We start from the raw sequence: 14,110 nt of genomic DNA, 5'->3' as shown, positions 1-14,110 counted from the left end.
ATAGCTTCTTTTTTAATAGTAAGAGGAAATGAGAAACTATTCTTTTTAAACTAATGCTCATTAATTTACCTTTCCTTTATATTTTGTTTAGGAAGTAAATAAACCATATATTTATTTGAGGATTCTAATAATGATAGTTAGGAATATATAGTTGTGTTTTTTATGATTACTTTTTATTTTCAAAGTTTGTATTTTATACATAAATGGATTGAAATCTAAACTTTCTACAAGTTGAAAAGAGGGATACATTTAAAGATGATCCTTAGAAAAGATATGCGAATGCCAATCTATATGTTCTGAGTTAACTAATTAATTGCCTTTTGTCTGTACCATGGATTTTAAATAACAGAATGACTACGTGGTAGAAACAAGTTTGGTTGGGACTGTGATGAATGGTTTGTCACATCTACATGGATGCAAAGATCATGATCAATTTATTATAAATCTCATAAGGGGACTTGGTGGAAATCTGAACATGAAATCACGTCTGGAATTCACCAGAGAGGTAATACAGTTTAAAGCCTATATTCAGTGCACATTAAAAATTTTTTTTCTTTGACTCTTAATTGCCAAAATTACCTGTAACTATAAGGTGCAGAACTTTTGATTTTGAAATTATGCATTCACTAGAATTATAATGCATTTAAATACATGTACATACTCATGTATACTTATATTTCTGTTTTGAACTAGTTTGTATTTTATATTATTAAAATTTTATATAATTATATTGTAGTAGAATAAAATTTGCAACAAATCTTTTTTGTTAGACATTTTGAACCTACTTAGCTATGTGAATAAATATAATTATTTATTTTTAACCTTAGAATAATAAATTTTTAAAATCATTTGTTTAACCAGAATAGTTTGAGTGTTAGGATTGCTAAGATGTATTAATCATTATAAATATTTGTTTAAATAAATGTAAATGTATAGTTTGCCTAAGTGTTTATAAAACGGAATTCTACATATTAAGGGATTCTTTCTATTGGCCGTTGTTGAAATAAATGAACATATGTTCCTTTGAGTTGACTCCAACATTATGTTTCTTAATTTGTGTCATTTTGTTTCTTCTTTGATAGCATTTATTACTTTCTCTATTGTTTTCCTTTCCATGGTCATTCTGTTGCCAACTATTTCTCATTGTTACTACTCAATACCATAAAATATATTGCATTTAGGCAGATATTTTCTTGCCAAAGCTCAGAATAAAGATGTTGAAAAGTACCATTAGGAGCTAACTCTGCTTTATATCTTTGAAAATAATAGTTTTTAAAGTGAGAAAGAAGAATGACAGGTAGAGAGCAATGAACAATGGTGGTAACATTGGGATTGAACATGGTGGAAATGAAGGGTATAGGATTCCTACATTGTGTAATTTATAATTTAGTGTTCATAAGAACTCAATTAAAAATTAAATATATTTATACCTTGGTGTATATGTAAACTAGTGACATTTATTTGCTTAAATGACAGTTAGGGAATAATATTTGAGATAAAATGTTACTTTAATGATAAGAGATCTTAAGTAGGTTTATAATATGTGAAATTTTTTGAACTAAGATGTTTCTCTTTGGGACATTACTTTTAAGAATTAAAATTTCGCATACTCTGTCACAACTTTTCCTCTTAAGGTTTTTATTTGGGCACGAGAATCTCCTCCAGATGCTCACAAACCAATGGACACCTACTATGACCCAAGTCAAGGACGATTAGCATCATACGTGCCGAAGAAGCCGGAAAATTTGACAGCTGATGATTTCAGCAATATCCAAACACTTCCAGTCATTCAGACTCCTGACATGCAACGAGGTCTAGATTACTTCAAACCTTGGTTAAGTTCTGACACTAAACAGCCATTTATTCTTGTAGGACCAGAAGGATGTGGCAAAGGGTAAGAGCAAAAAATATTGATAGAGGTGTATATTGTGAATTTATGCTTCTCTCCTCTTTTAAAACGATTTAATAGATTTATTTATTTATTTATTTATTTGGTTAAACTAGCACTTCTATTTTCATGAAGGACTCTTTCATTGCCACTGCTTGTAAAAATAATATGACTATGGAGAAGAATATGTTTTTTCTTTTCTGCCAGGTTATGTATTTTCTAATGGAAAGAGAATAATCTAGAAGATACTTATAAAAGAATCTGTTCATAAAAATCACAACAAAAAATGAATACCTTAGATGTATTCACAAATTAGCATTTGCTTTATTTTATAAAAAGTGAATTTTGACATTAGATCTTTATGTGAAAACTAGCGGCCCGGTGCATGAAATTCGTGCACGGGGTGTGTGTGTGTGTGTAGGGTGCGGGGTGTCCCTCAGCCTAGCCTGCACCCTCCCCAATCTGGGACATCCCTCTCACAATCCAGGACTGCTGGCTCCCAACTGCTCACCTGCCTGCCTTCATGATTGCTCCTAACCACTCCTGCCTGCCAGCCTGATCACCCCCTAACCACTCCCCTGCCAGCCTGATCAACGCCTAACTGTTCCCCTGCCAGCCTGATTGCCCCTAACTGCCCTCCCTTGCAGGCCTGGTTTCTCCCAACTGCCCTCCCCTGCTGGCCTTATCGCCCACAACTGCCCTCCCTTGCAGGCTTGGTCCCTCCCAACTGCCCTCCCCTGCTGGCATTCTTGTGGCGGCCATCTTGTGTCCACATGGGGAAGCCATCTTTGACCACATAGGGGCAGCCATCTTGTGTGTTGGAGTGATGGTCAATTTGCATATTACTCTTTTATTAGATAGGATAGAGGCCTGGTGCATGGATGGGGGCCGGCTGGTTTGCCCTGAAGGGTGTCCTGGATCAGGGTGGGGGTTCCCTTGGGGTGTGGGGCAGCCTGGGCAAGGAGCCTGTGGTGGTTTGCAGGCCAGCCACACCCCCAGAGACCCAAGCAGAGGCCCTGGTATCTGGGATTTATTTATCTTCTACAATTGAAACTTTGTAGCCTGGAGCGGAGCCAAGCCTTCTGCTCGCTCCGTGGCTGCCATCATTTCTGTTGGGTTTTATTTATCTTCTATAATTGAAACTTTGTAGCCTTAAGTGGAGGCCTGGGCCTGCCAGGGCTGCAGAAGCTTGGCTTCCTCCATTGCTGGGGAAACCCAAGCCTCCCTCCTGCTCTCTCTCTGGCCGCAGCCATCTTGGTTGGGTTAATTTGCATACTCGCTCCTGATTGGCTGGTGGGCATTGCTTGTGGGTGTAGCGGAGTGATGGTTAATTTGCATATTACTTTTAGAATAGCTTTTAACCTTTTGCACTCGGATGTCGAGTGTCACTTGACACGGTTAGCATCGGTAGCAGCTCGAGAAAAAAGCAAGCGAGTGCAAAGGGTTAATTCAGTGGAATTCAGCCTATTTTTAGTGTCTATGAGTATAGTTTCTAGAGATAAAGGAGACAAGGGTTATTTCACATTTCTAGTAGTAATTAAAATATTTTATAAAGTCATAGTAATTTTTCCTAACTTGGAGATCTTAATATCTTAAAATATTCACTTCACCTGTGGGGAAACAGTTGGTATCTTTAATATATACTTTATGAAATGAAGTTATTTCTGAAAACGTTGTTGTTGTTGAAAGAGTCCCAGGATTGCCTTAAAATATGAATATATTTCTTCTAGTCTAAAAATTAGAAAGTTACCATATCCATTTTACCATTTCTCCTTAAATATCATCATACATATTTTAGAGAATGAAATATTTATAAAAGATAAATTTTATATTGAATATAAAAAGTATTTTATTGGTTGTATTTTTAAAGCCAAATGTTATACATCTTTCATAGGATGCTGCTGAGGTATGCCTTTTCCCAACTCCGGTCCACTCAAATTGCTACAGTTCACTGTAGTGCACAAACTACGTCTCGACATCTCCTGCAGAAACTGAGCCAGACTTGCATGGTAATCAGTACTAATACTGGTCGAGTATACAGACCCAAAGACTGTGAAAGACTTGTTTTGTACTTAAAAGATATCAACCTACCCAAACTTGATAAATGGGGCACCAGTACTTTGGTAGCTTTTCTACAACAGGTGAGCCTTATCACTTGAAGTGTTTTGATATAATTGGAAATCAATTTAGTTTCATTAATGTTTTTTACTTTATTTTTATTGTTGACACTATTGCAGATATCTCCATTTTCCCCACCTTTGCCCACGTCCACCCAGCCCCTGCCCTTCCTTCACTCTAGAAAAATTTCTGCTTTCTTCCTTAGAGTCAGTTTATCTAGCATGTGTCATGGAAACTAAACTCTTGAGGCATCTCAGTCTTGTTCCAGCTCTACTTTCTTTGATCTTCTTCCATTTAGAAGTTATATTACATTGAGTTGATATATGACAAGAAGTGTAAAAGCAACCATTACTCTATGCCTATTGCATATCCCTCATTCCTAAAAGGAGGAAAGCAGAAGCTGAGGATGGTGCTGGAGTTGGGGAAGTTTTCACCTTTTTTTAGGTTTGCATTCTGAGAGCAGTTAGACTTCCTCAGGCATGCCCCTTCTGGCTGCTTTAGTTCATTAGTCTCCCTCTTTGCCTGTGTAGGTATTGGAGACCATACATTCTCAGTCAGTGTGGAAGATTTTATTTCTTTATCTGATTTATATCACATTAGAAACCCTAAATTCTAAATTAGAACTTATTATGCTTATATATCTTTAAGTTTACCTTTACTACGTTACTGCAAAAAGAATAAAATACTTATAGAACAAAATTTATTTTTCCTTATATATTTTTTCTGATTTCTTTTATTTTTTAAAAAATAATTGCTGGTGGATTTATACTGTCTTCTGGATTTTAATGTTTATTGGAGAGAAAGCATTTTAAAATGATAGTAATTCAGCTAACAGTCATTGAACACAGTCTTTCTCTTTTTTAAAATTTTATTTTATTGTTTAAAGTATTACATATAATATTACATATGTCTCCTTTTTTTCTCCATTGACCTCGCCCCGACTAACCCTCTTCCACCCTCCTCCCCCCGGCATATGCCCTCACCCCGCTAGTGTCTGTGTCCATTAGTTATGCTTATATGCATGCATAAAGTCTATTGGTTGACCTCTTACCTCCACCCTCCACCTCTCCCCTGCCTTCCACTGAAGTTTGACAGTCTGAACAGTATTATCTTTCAATGATATAAGAATTTAAAGTATATTTCAATTTTTAATTCTTGAGATAGGTAGAGGATGATGATTACATTTGGAAATAATTGAATTTTATGCAAAAATATATCATGATTAGGAAATCTTAAGCATTAAACTTTTATTTTTAAAATTTGCTTTCAAATAGGTATTGACATATCAAGGATTTTATGATGAAAATTTGGAATGGGTTGGTTTAGAAAATATTCAAATTGTGGCGTCCATGTCAGCTGGAGGAAGACTGGGAAGACATAAGCTTACTACCAGATTTACTTCTATTGTTCGTCTTTGTGCTATAGAGTATGTATCTTAGTGTTTTAAATTTTTTTTTTAACTTGGGGAGACATATTTGCATTTTAGTAAAGATGTCATTAATGATATTTCTTCAAAATGTAGCATGTACAAATAGTCGAAACTTAAGCTCCTGCCGTTCTCAAACTATAGGCAATAATTTAGGATAAAGGCTTTTTAAATCAACACTTCTTATATATTAGAAATAAAATAGAACTGTTTTGTCTTTTCTTTGTTATAAAATAGCAATATCAGGAATCAAAATGGTAGATTTTAGATTTAAATGTTTATGGTTTTATAAAACAAAAACACTATTAAATTTTATAAAGATAACTAAATAGATTATTTATTTATTTAAAATACTAGAGGCCCGGTGCACGAATTCATGCATGGGTTGGGTCCCTCTGCCTGGCTGGCGATTGGGGGCGATTGGGGCCCTCTTGTTTGGGGGAGGGACTGTGGGAGGTTGGCTGGTCAGAGGGAGGGACCACAGGAGGTTGGCTGTGGCAGTGCACTGACCACCAGGGGCAGCTCCTGCATTGAGTTTCTGCCCCCTTGTGGTCAGTGTGCGTTATAGTGATCTGTCGACTGGTCAGTCGGTTGCTTAGGCTTTTATATATATACTAGAGGCCTGGTGCACAAAATTCGTGCATGGCGGGGGGTCCCTCAGCCCAGCCTGCACCCTCTCCAATCCAGGATCCTTCTCGCAATCCAGGACGGCTGGCTCCTAACTGATCGCCTGCCTGCCTGCCTGATTGCCCCTAACCACTTCTGCCTGCCAGCCTGATGTCTCTAACTGCTCCTCTGCTGGCCTGATTGCCGCTAACCACCTCTGTCTGCCGATCTAATCACCCCTAACTGATCCCCCCGCCAGCCTTATCGCCCCCTATCTGCTCCCCCCTGTTGGCCTGATCGCCCCCTAATTGCTCCCCCCTGCTGTCTTGATTGCCCCCTAACTGCTCCCCCCTGCCAGCCTGATCGCCCCCTAACTGTTCCCCCCTGCCAGCCTGATCACCCCCCTAACTGCTCCCCCTGCCGGCCTGATTGCTCCCTAACTGCTCTCCCCTGTTGGCCTGATCACCCCCTAAGTGCTCCCCCCCTGCCAGCCTGATCACCCCCTAAGTGCTCTCCCCTGTTGGCCCGATTGCCTTCTAGCTGCTCTCCTCTGCCTGCCTGATCACCCCTAACTGCCTCTGCCTTGGCCCCTGCCACTGTGGCTTTGTCCAGAAGGATGTCTGGAAGTTGTCCGGAAGATGTCCAGTCTAATTTAGCATATTACCCTTTTATTAGTATAGATATACAAGAGGCCCTGTGCACGAAATATGTGCACTGGTAGGGTCCCTAGCAGCTTCCAGCTGCGGCTGGATACTCCCTTTCTTCCCCTGGCCACCTGCTGCTGCTGCTGGCTGGGGCCTCCCTCCCTTCTCCCGGCCACTTGCCGCTGGCCAGGGCCTTTCTACCTTCCCCCGGCTTCCTGCTGCCACTGGCTGGGACCTCCTGCTGCCACCGGCTGGGGCCTCCCTCCCTTCCACCTGCTGGCCCCTCCCCCTGGTTGAACTCTTGGACGAACTCCCGATTGAGGGGATAATTTGCATACTACGCTTTTATTACATAGGATATGTTCATTCATTTCAGAGAGGAGGAGACAGGGAAAGATAGTTAGAAACATCAATGATGAGAGAGAATTCATTGATTGACTGCCTCCTGCATGCCCCCTACTGGGAACTGAGCTTGCAATCTGGGCATGTTCCCTTGACCGGAATCCAGCTCAAGGACCCTTCAATCAGCAGGCTGATGCTCTCTCTACTGAGCCAAACCAGCTAGGGGCATAAACAGATAATTTAAATCTTAAAAAAGTAAAGTTAGGTTATGTTTGTGACTGACAGCATTACTCTAATACATCCACCCGTCTCCATGGTCCATAACTGTTACAGGAATTTGCAATTTTATGCTTAAGGCACTACATTCTCTGATATATTTTGCCTTATAAAATCTAGGTTTTATGTTTTCATGCTAATTGTAACCATATATTAACATTCTTCTTTCAGAAATGTTACAGCCACCGATTAAGCTGTATTGAGATAGATTTTAGTTTGGGAGAGTTTGATTTTATTTGTTATATTAGTTCTTTTAGTTCTGAGGTGGATTACTGTTCTATCTACAGGCTCTACATAACTCAAAGTGCCTTATCTTAGGGAAAATGTTCCTTTTAGCCTTTTCGAAAGATCAGTGATTTTTCAATCAATTATATTTGTTAAGTAATTTCATTGGAATCCTCTATAAGGACCCTCAGTATTTTATAGCAAATAATTAGGGATCTTATTTGGTTGAAGTGAGAATAAGGACGTTGAGCTTAGCCTTAGCCCCGCAGTAAATTTTGGAGGCAACTAGGTCTTAAAGCAGCACAGTTTGAAAACCATTGCTATAACTTAACATTAAAATAATAATTTAGATTAATTATTTCAGCTTCTTTTTAAAAATATTTATTTCAACTTTCTTTTTCAGTTACCCAGAAAGAGAGCAATTACAGACAATTTATGGGGCATATTTGGAACCAGTTTTACATAAAAATTTGAAGAATCATTCTATTTGGGGTTCTTCATCAAAAATTTATCTCTTAGCAGGATCTATGGTGCAAGTGTATGAGCAGGTATATGTTTATTTATAGTACATTGTGTTTTTCATGTCTATTTGTATCACTTAAAAGGACTATCTTTAATCTTGCCCTATGTTGATGTTCAGACTTTCTCTTCCTGTTGTTTATTAGACCTTTTAACTAGAGTGTAAGCTCTGTGAGGGCAGATGCTCTTTGTACTTTATTCACTATTGTATTCCCTGGCAGTTTCAAGTAGAAACCCAGTAAATACTGACTGAATGAATTAGTGGATGGATGGTTATTCTTCTATTAGCTCAAATTTAGAATATTTAAAATGGAGTTCATCTTTTTTCCAAAACTACATCTTTCTCTTGAGTTCTGTTAGTTTCTGTCTCCTAGGCTTCAAACCCAAGAGTAGTGTTTGATTTTTTTGTTGTTGTTTTATTTATTTTTTTTTCCTTGTTGCCTGTGAGGAAATGTCTACAGTATCCTTCTTTGATGGAGAGGGATGATACATGAAAACAGGCATTAAGAATGGCAGAAGACATTTACTGAGTACAGTCTCTTTCCAGCACTAATCCTAGGGATGCAAAAATGACTGAGTCTATTCTTTTGAGGCTCACAGTCTAATGAGGAGCCTAGTCATATAAATACACTATGAATACAATGTCACAAATATAACAACAGTATGCACAAGGTACAGAGAAAGTGTAGAGAAGGAATAAATGACTTGGTTGTGTGTGGTAGTTATTAAGGGGAGGTGAAATGTGATTTGAATTTTGAAAAATGAATAGAAATTTGCAAAGTGGCTGGAGATGAAAGGTCCTCCTAGGTAAAGCAAATAGCATGTGAAAGTTATGGAAGTATTTGTGGAAGTTGCTTTTTATAGGGTTGGAGTAGAAGTAGGGAAAGATAAGTTAGAAAGCAATAAATTCCTTATATTTTAAAAATTTAATTCAAATGTTCAATGATCAAGGCCAGAATAAGAGCAATGGCTCTGTCCATAGGTTATCTATTAGAGAGTGACACTTTGATGTGTTAAAAGTTCAGTGGCTTCTTGAACATAAGTTAGCTAGCTCTGTGGTTCCAGCCATTAGAAAATGGGTCTTACCTAGATCTGTGAGTTCCTTGGAATTACAACCACCATTTCAAAAAGCTTAGGTTTGAATTTCTTTCTTTAGAAGCACTTTTTAGCATTTTACTTTATTATTATTTTATTTTTTGCTATGGACAACTTTTGGCAGTTTGTTGAAGCCTATGAACATCACTTCTTATGTAATGTTTTAACTTAATAAAATATAATATACAAGGTAACTAAGGAAGTCAATTACATTGAAATACAGTCCCATCCACTGGTAGAAACTGGCATTTCTGTGAGTCTACAGTAACTGAAAAGTAGACAGAGGATTTACTGTATTTTTTTTTACAGGTGCGGGCGAAATTTACAGTTGACGATTATAGTCACTATATTTTTACTCCTTGCATTCTTACCCAGTGGGTTCTTGGCTTATTCAGATATGACTTAGAAGGAGGTAAGTTTTGCTTTCATGATTTCAAATCACTTATCTTTCTTAGAATGCCATAGTGTGTGTTTGTGTGTCTGTGTATATCTTTACGCTATCTATTGTTTGTGATAGCTACGTTAAATGAATATTGTAACTGTTTATAGTATTTATAAAAACTATAAGTGAAATAATATTAACATGTAATTTAAATGAACATTAAAAATAAAATAATATTTTATTATGTTTTCTCATATAAACTATTTATGATTACCATGATTAAATCATGGTTTTGGGAGAAATGAAATTAATATTCTTTGTAACGAAATCATGTTTAATATGCTTTTTTGGATTGATATTTTTATTGAACAACTAGAGATAATAGTGCCTAACTTTAAATAATAGAAAAATTTACTAACTTGTTAACCCAATGAATTTAAACTGTTTTTCTCTTTTTTTCTATTTGTCTGGTGCCAAAATTATGGTATGTAGATTTTCACTATCCTATATATTAAATGAGAAACATGTAAATTGACCGTACCTCCGCTATGCTCACCAGCCTATCAGGAGTGAGTATGCAAATTAACCCAACAAAGATGGTAGGTTAATTTGCATACACAGGCGCTGGGCGGAGAGCAGAGTGGGAGAGCCGGCGGAGAGTGGAGCGGCTTGGGGAACTTGGCTTTCCAAGCCTCCAGTTGGAGAGCAGAGAGGGAGAGCTGGCGGCTTGGCAGTGGGGCGGAGACAGAGCAGGAAGGGAGCGCAGGGAGCACCAGGAATTCTGGGAATAGTAGTTTTGGTGGCAGCCCCAGGACTGGAAGTGGAAGCCCAGAGCACAGGGAGCACCAGGAATGCTGGGAATCATAGTTCTGGTGGCAGACGGATCTCCTAGACCCGTGGTCGGCAAACGGCGGCTCGCGAGCCACATGTGGCTCTTTGGCCCCTTGAGTGTGGCTCTTCCACAAAATACCACGGCCTGGGCGAGTCATTTTGAAGAAGTGGCGTTAGAAGAAGTTTAAGTTTAAAAAATTTGGCTCAAAAGAAATTTCAATCGTTGTACTGTTGATATTTGGCTCTGTTGACTAATGAGTTTGGCGACCACTGTCCTAGACACTAGAGCAAAGTGAGCCTGGAACAAGTTACTGTTGTGGTGGGAGACGGAGGGAAAGCAAAGGTGAGACATAAGTAAAATCAGAGTGTCTAGGAAAAATTAAAGGGAAAATATCCTAAAACTTCCAGGAAATCTCCACCAATGAAGCAAAGAAAAAAAAAATGCCTCCATTATTCTGTGAGCAACAAACCAAACTGGGTTGGGGTCTCAGACAATTCGCTAATATGTTTGCAAAGACAGACACAAACTCCGGGATTGGAGAGGGCTCCCCTGAGGGCTCCCAGATTGGAGAGGGTTCAGGTCGGGCTGAGGGACCCACCCCCCCATGCACAAATCTTCATGCACTGGGCCCCTAGTATCTAATAATATGCTGAAACTGACCACTTTTAAGTCATTTTAATTTTATTACAATTAAAATTTTGCCTTTTTTAGGATCGTCAAACCATCCACTAGATTATGTATTAGAAATTGTAGCATATGAAGCACGGCGCTTATTTCGTGACAAAATTGTTGGCGCAAAGGAACTTCATTTATTTGACAACATCTTAACATCAGTATTTCAAGGAGATTGGGGGTCAGATGTATTAGACAATATGGCAGGTAATATAGTTACTGAGTTTATGTAAATATATAAATGTTATGAGAACTTCAATTTACTAATAGCATGATTGTGTATGTCTAAACAAATAAAAATTTCCAATAATTTTAATCATAAGGGGTTGCTCTGTCATCTTTTGCTAGATGTCAATAATTATATTCCACACAAACGATGATAACAATAATTGTTTTTTTGGGGGGAAGAAAGGGTTCTGGCCATAGCATTTTACATTTGCAATTCAAAATTGTAGTTCCTGAAGGAGTTTTAGTAAATAAGTTTTTAATAGTTATATATGTATGAAAGTTAAAAATTATTATGAAAATCCATATTTGATTACAATGAACTTTAGCTTGAAAGTAATGGCCATTCTCATTCTTGTCACTGTTCATAATGTCAGCACAGAACTACTTATTTTTGTTACTAGCTTCACCCATTGTTATGGTAAACAAAGCATAACATCATTTAGTCAAAGCAGCTTTGTGCATTTACAATTATTACTGCTTAATAACAAATTTGCATTTTGAAAATTGCTTCAGGAATAATGCATGTGATGATAATCATCATGGTGAAAAGACTTTTGATAAAAAAGGACCATATTATGGAAATATTTCTTAATATAACTGCTTTTAAGCTACAAAATGAGTTTCTGTTTTATTAGATTGTAAAGTGAGGCTTCAAAAATATTTTCATATAATACATTCTATACAGAGCCTGGGGCAAAGGTAGGGCTTACAGTTTGTATGGAAAATAATGCAATAATTAATAAATAATAATACAAGAATAAACTGTATTTCATGTACTCACAACTGTAAATCTACTTTGCCCCACTTTGTACATTTCTGGATTCAATATTGGTTCCAGGGTCATGTCACATAAGCCAAGATTATGAAGATGAGAAGGATGTTGAGATTGATAGGAGTAATTTTCTAGGTGCTTCCTGAGTTTTGGAATCAGAAAATAAGTTCAAGAGAACCTAAGGTAGGCTGAAATGCTGAGAGAAGCCTGGTAATAGTGCAGAGTTGGCTTGCTTTTTAGTGAGGGTTTATGCCCGTGTGGCCTGTAGTTTCATGGCTTAATGTGGAAAGGCTTTGGCTCTTAAATGGTACATTTTTTCTTAGTATGAACATTTCTTTTTATAAAGAAAGTGGCATATCTTTTGGGAATTAGATGATATCAGTATCTTATTAGGTATCTGAATTCTCTAGAATTTGGTATATTTTGGAGTCTCCTATGTAGGACTCAAATAATATATGTTTTTTTCCTCAGTATTTTACTTTTCTTTTTTAAAAACGTTTTTTTATTGATTTCAGAGAAGAAGGGGAGGAATATAGAGATAGAAACATCAATGATGAGAGAGAATCATTGATCAGCTGCCTCCTGCACGCCCTCTACTGGGGATAGAGCCTGCAACTCAGGCATGTGCCCTTGACTGGACTCGAACCCAGCACCCTTCAGTCCACAGGCCAACACTCTATCCACTGAGCCAAACCAGCTGGTGCTTAGTAGTTTACTTTTCAAAGAAGGGTTGATATATCTTAGGTCTAGGAAAATAAGATTGTCATATAGATGAATATTAATTTACTAATAAAACTTCAATATTGGGACTTAGAAATAAACCAGACATATTCTTGTGCCCAAAAAACTTGAAATCTGATTGCATATACAGATATGAAAGTCATTGCTTGCAATTATAACTATTGCTAATGTGTTCAGGTGCCACAAAGATTTGTGCAAGTAGATTGTTAAACTGATAATTACAATACAGCATGCATTGTTTTACAATCAGTACAACTTTTCCGAATAATTTGGGATAAATGCTTGATAAGAGGTATTCTATATAATAAAGAGGTAATATGCAAATTGACCATCACTCCAACACACAAGATGGCCACCCCCATGTGGTCAAAGATGGCCGCCCCCATGTGGACACAAGATGGCTGCCAGAAGATGGCCAGTAAGGGAGGGCAGTTGGGAGGGACCAGGCCTGCAAGGGAGGACAGTTGGGGGCAACCAGGCCGGCAGGTAAGGGCAGTTGGGGGCAACCAGGCCGGCAGGTAAGGGCAGTTGGGGGCAACCAGGCCGGCAGGGGAGAACAGTTAGGGTCGACCAGGCCAGTAGGGGAGGGCAGTTAGGGGCAACCAGGCCTGCAGGGGAGGGCATTTGGGGATGAGATCAGGCCTGCAGAAGAGGACAGTTGGGGGCGAGATTAGGCCTGCAGGGGAGGGCCGTTGGGGGTGACCAGGCTGGCAGGGAAGGGCTGTTGGGGGTGACCAGGCTGGCAGGGGAGGGCTGTTGGGGGCAAACAGGCTGGCAGGGGAGGGAAGTTGGGGGCAAACAGTCCAGCAGGGGATCAGTTAGGGTGATCAGGCAGGCAGAGGTGGTTAGGGGCAACCAGGCAGGCAGGCAGAGGCAGGTAGGGGTGATCAGGCAGGCAGGCAGAGAGATTAGGGGTGATCAGCAGGCAGGCAGAGGGATTAGGGGCATCCAGGCAGGCAGGCAGTTGAGTGATTAGGAGCCAGAAGTCCCAGATTGCGAGAGGGATGTCCGACTACCAGAAGTCGGACATCACCCAAGGGCTCCCCGATTGAAGAGGGTGCAGGCTGGGCTGAGGGAACCCCCTTGTGCATGAATTTCGAGCACCCAGCCTCTAGTATAATAATAATTTTTTGAGGAAGCTACCATGAAACTTTAAAAACTAATTTTTAATTTGAAATAATTATAGATTCACATACAGTTGTGAGAATTAATACTGAGAGAGCATGTGTCTTTTACTTGGGTCTCCCCAGTGGTAACATTTGATAAACTTATAGTACAACATCACAAGCAGGATATTGATATTGATGCACTTAAGATACAGAACATCACCATAAGGATCTGTCA

At 38.8% G+C, this 14,110-nt stretch overlaps 1 protein-coding gene across 1 annotated transcript in view; it reads left to right on the top strand.

Annotated features, from left to right (window-relative positions):
* Window positions 1-14,110, top strand: part of DYNC2H1 (dynein cytoplasmic 2 heavy chain 1) — a 178,840-nt gene that overhangs the window by 92,359 nt on the left and 72,371 nt on the right. Inside the window, exons 41-47 of the mRNA XM_079788478.1 lie at window positions 350-505; window positions 1,635-1,894; window positions 3,783-4,029; window positions 5,281-5,432; window positions 7,929-8,073; window positions 9,449-9,551; window positions 11,065-11,232. Coding sequence (XP_079644604.1) covers window positions 350-505; window positions 1,635-1,894; window positions 3,783-4,029; window positions 5,281-5,432; window positions 7,929-8,073; window positions 9,449-9,551; window positions 11,065-11,232 — 1,231 coding nt within the window. The remainder of the gene's footprint in view (window positions 1-349; window positions 506-1,634; window positions 1,895-3,782; window positions 4,030-5,280; window positions 5,433-7,928; window positions 8,074-9,448; window positions 9,552-11,064; window positions 11,233-14,110) is intronic.

This window comes from Cnephaeus nilssonii, assembly GCF_951640355.1.
Source record: "Cnephaeus nilssonii genome assembly, chromosome: 13".
Classification (NCBI taxonomy): Eukaryota; Metazoa; Chordata; class Mammalia; order Chiroptera; family Vespertilionidae; genus Cnephaeus; species Cnephaeus nilssonii.
This window is presented reverse-complemented; position numbering and strand designations above follow the sequence as displayed.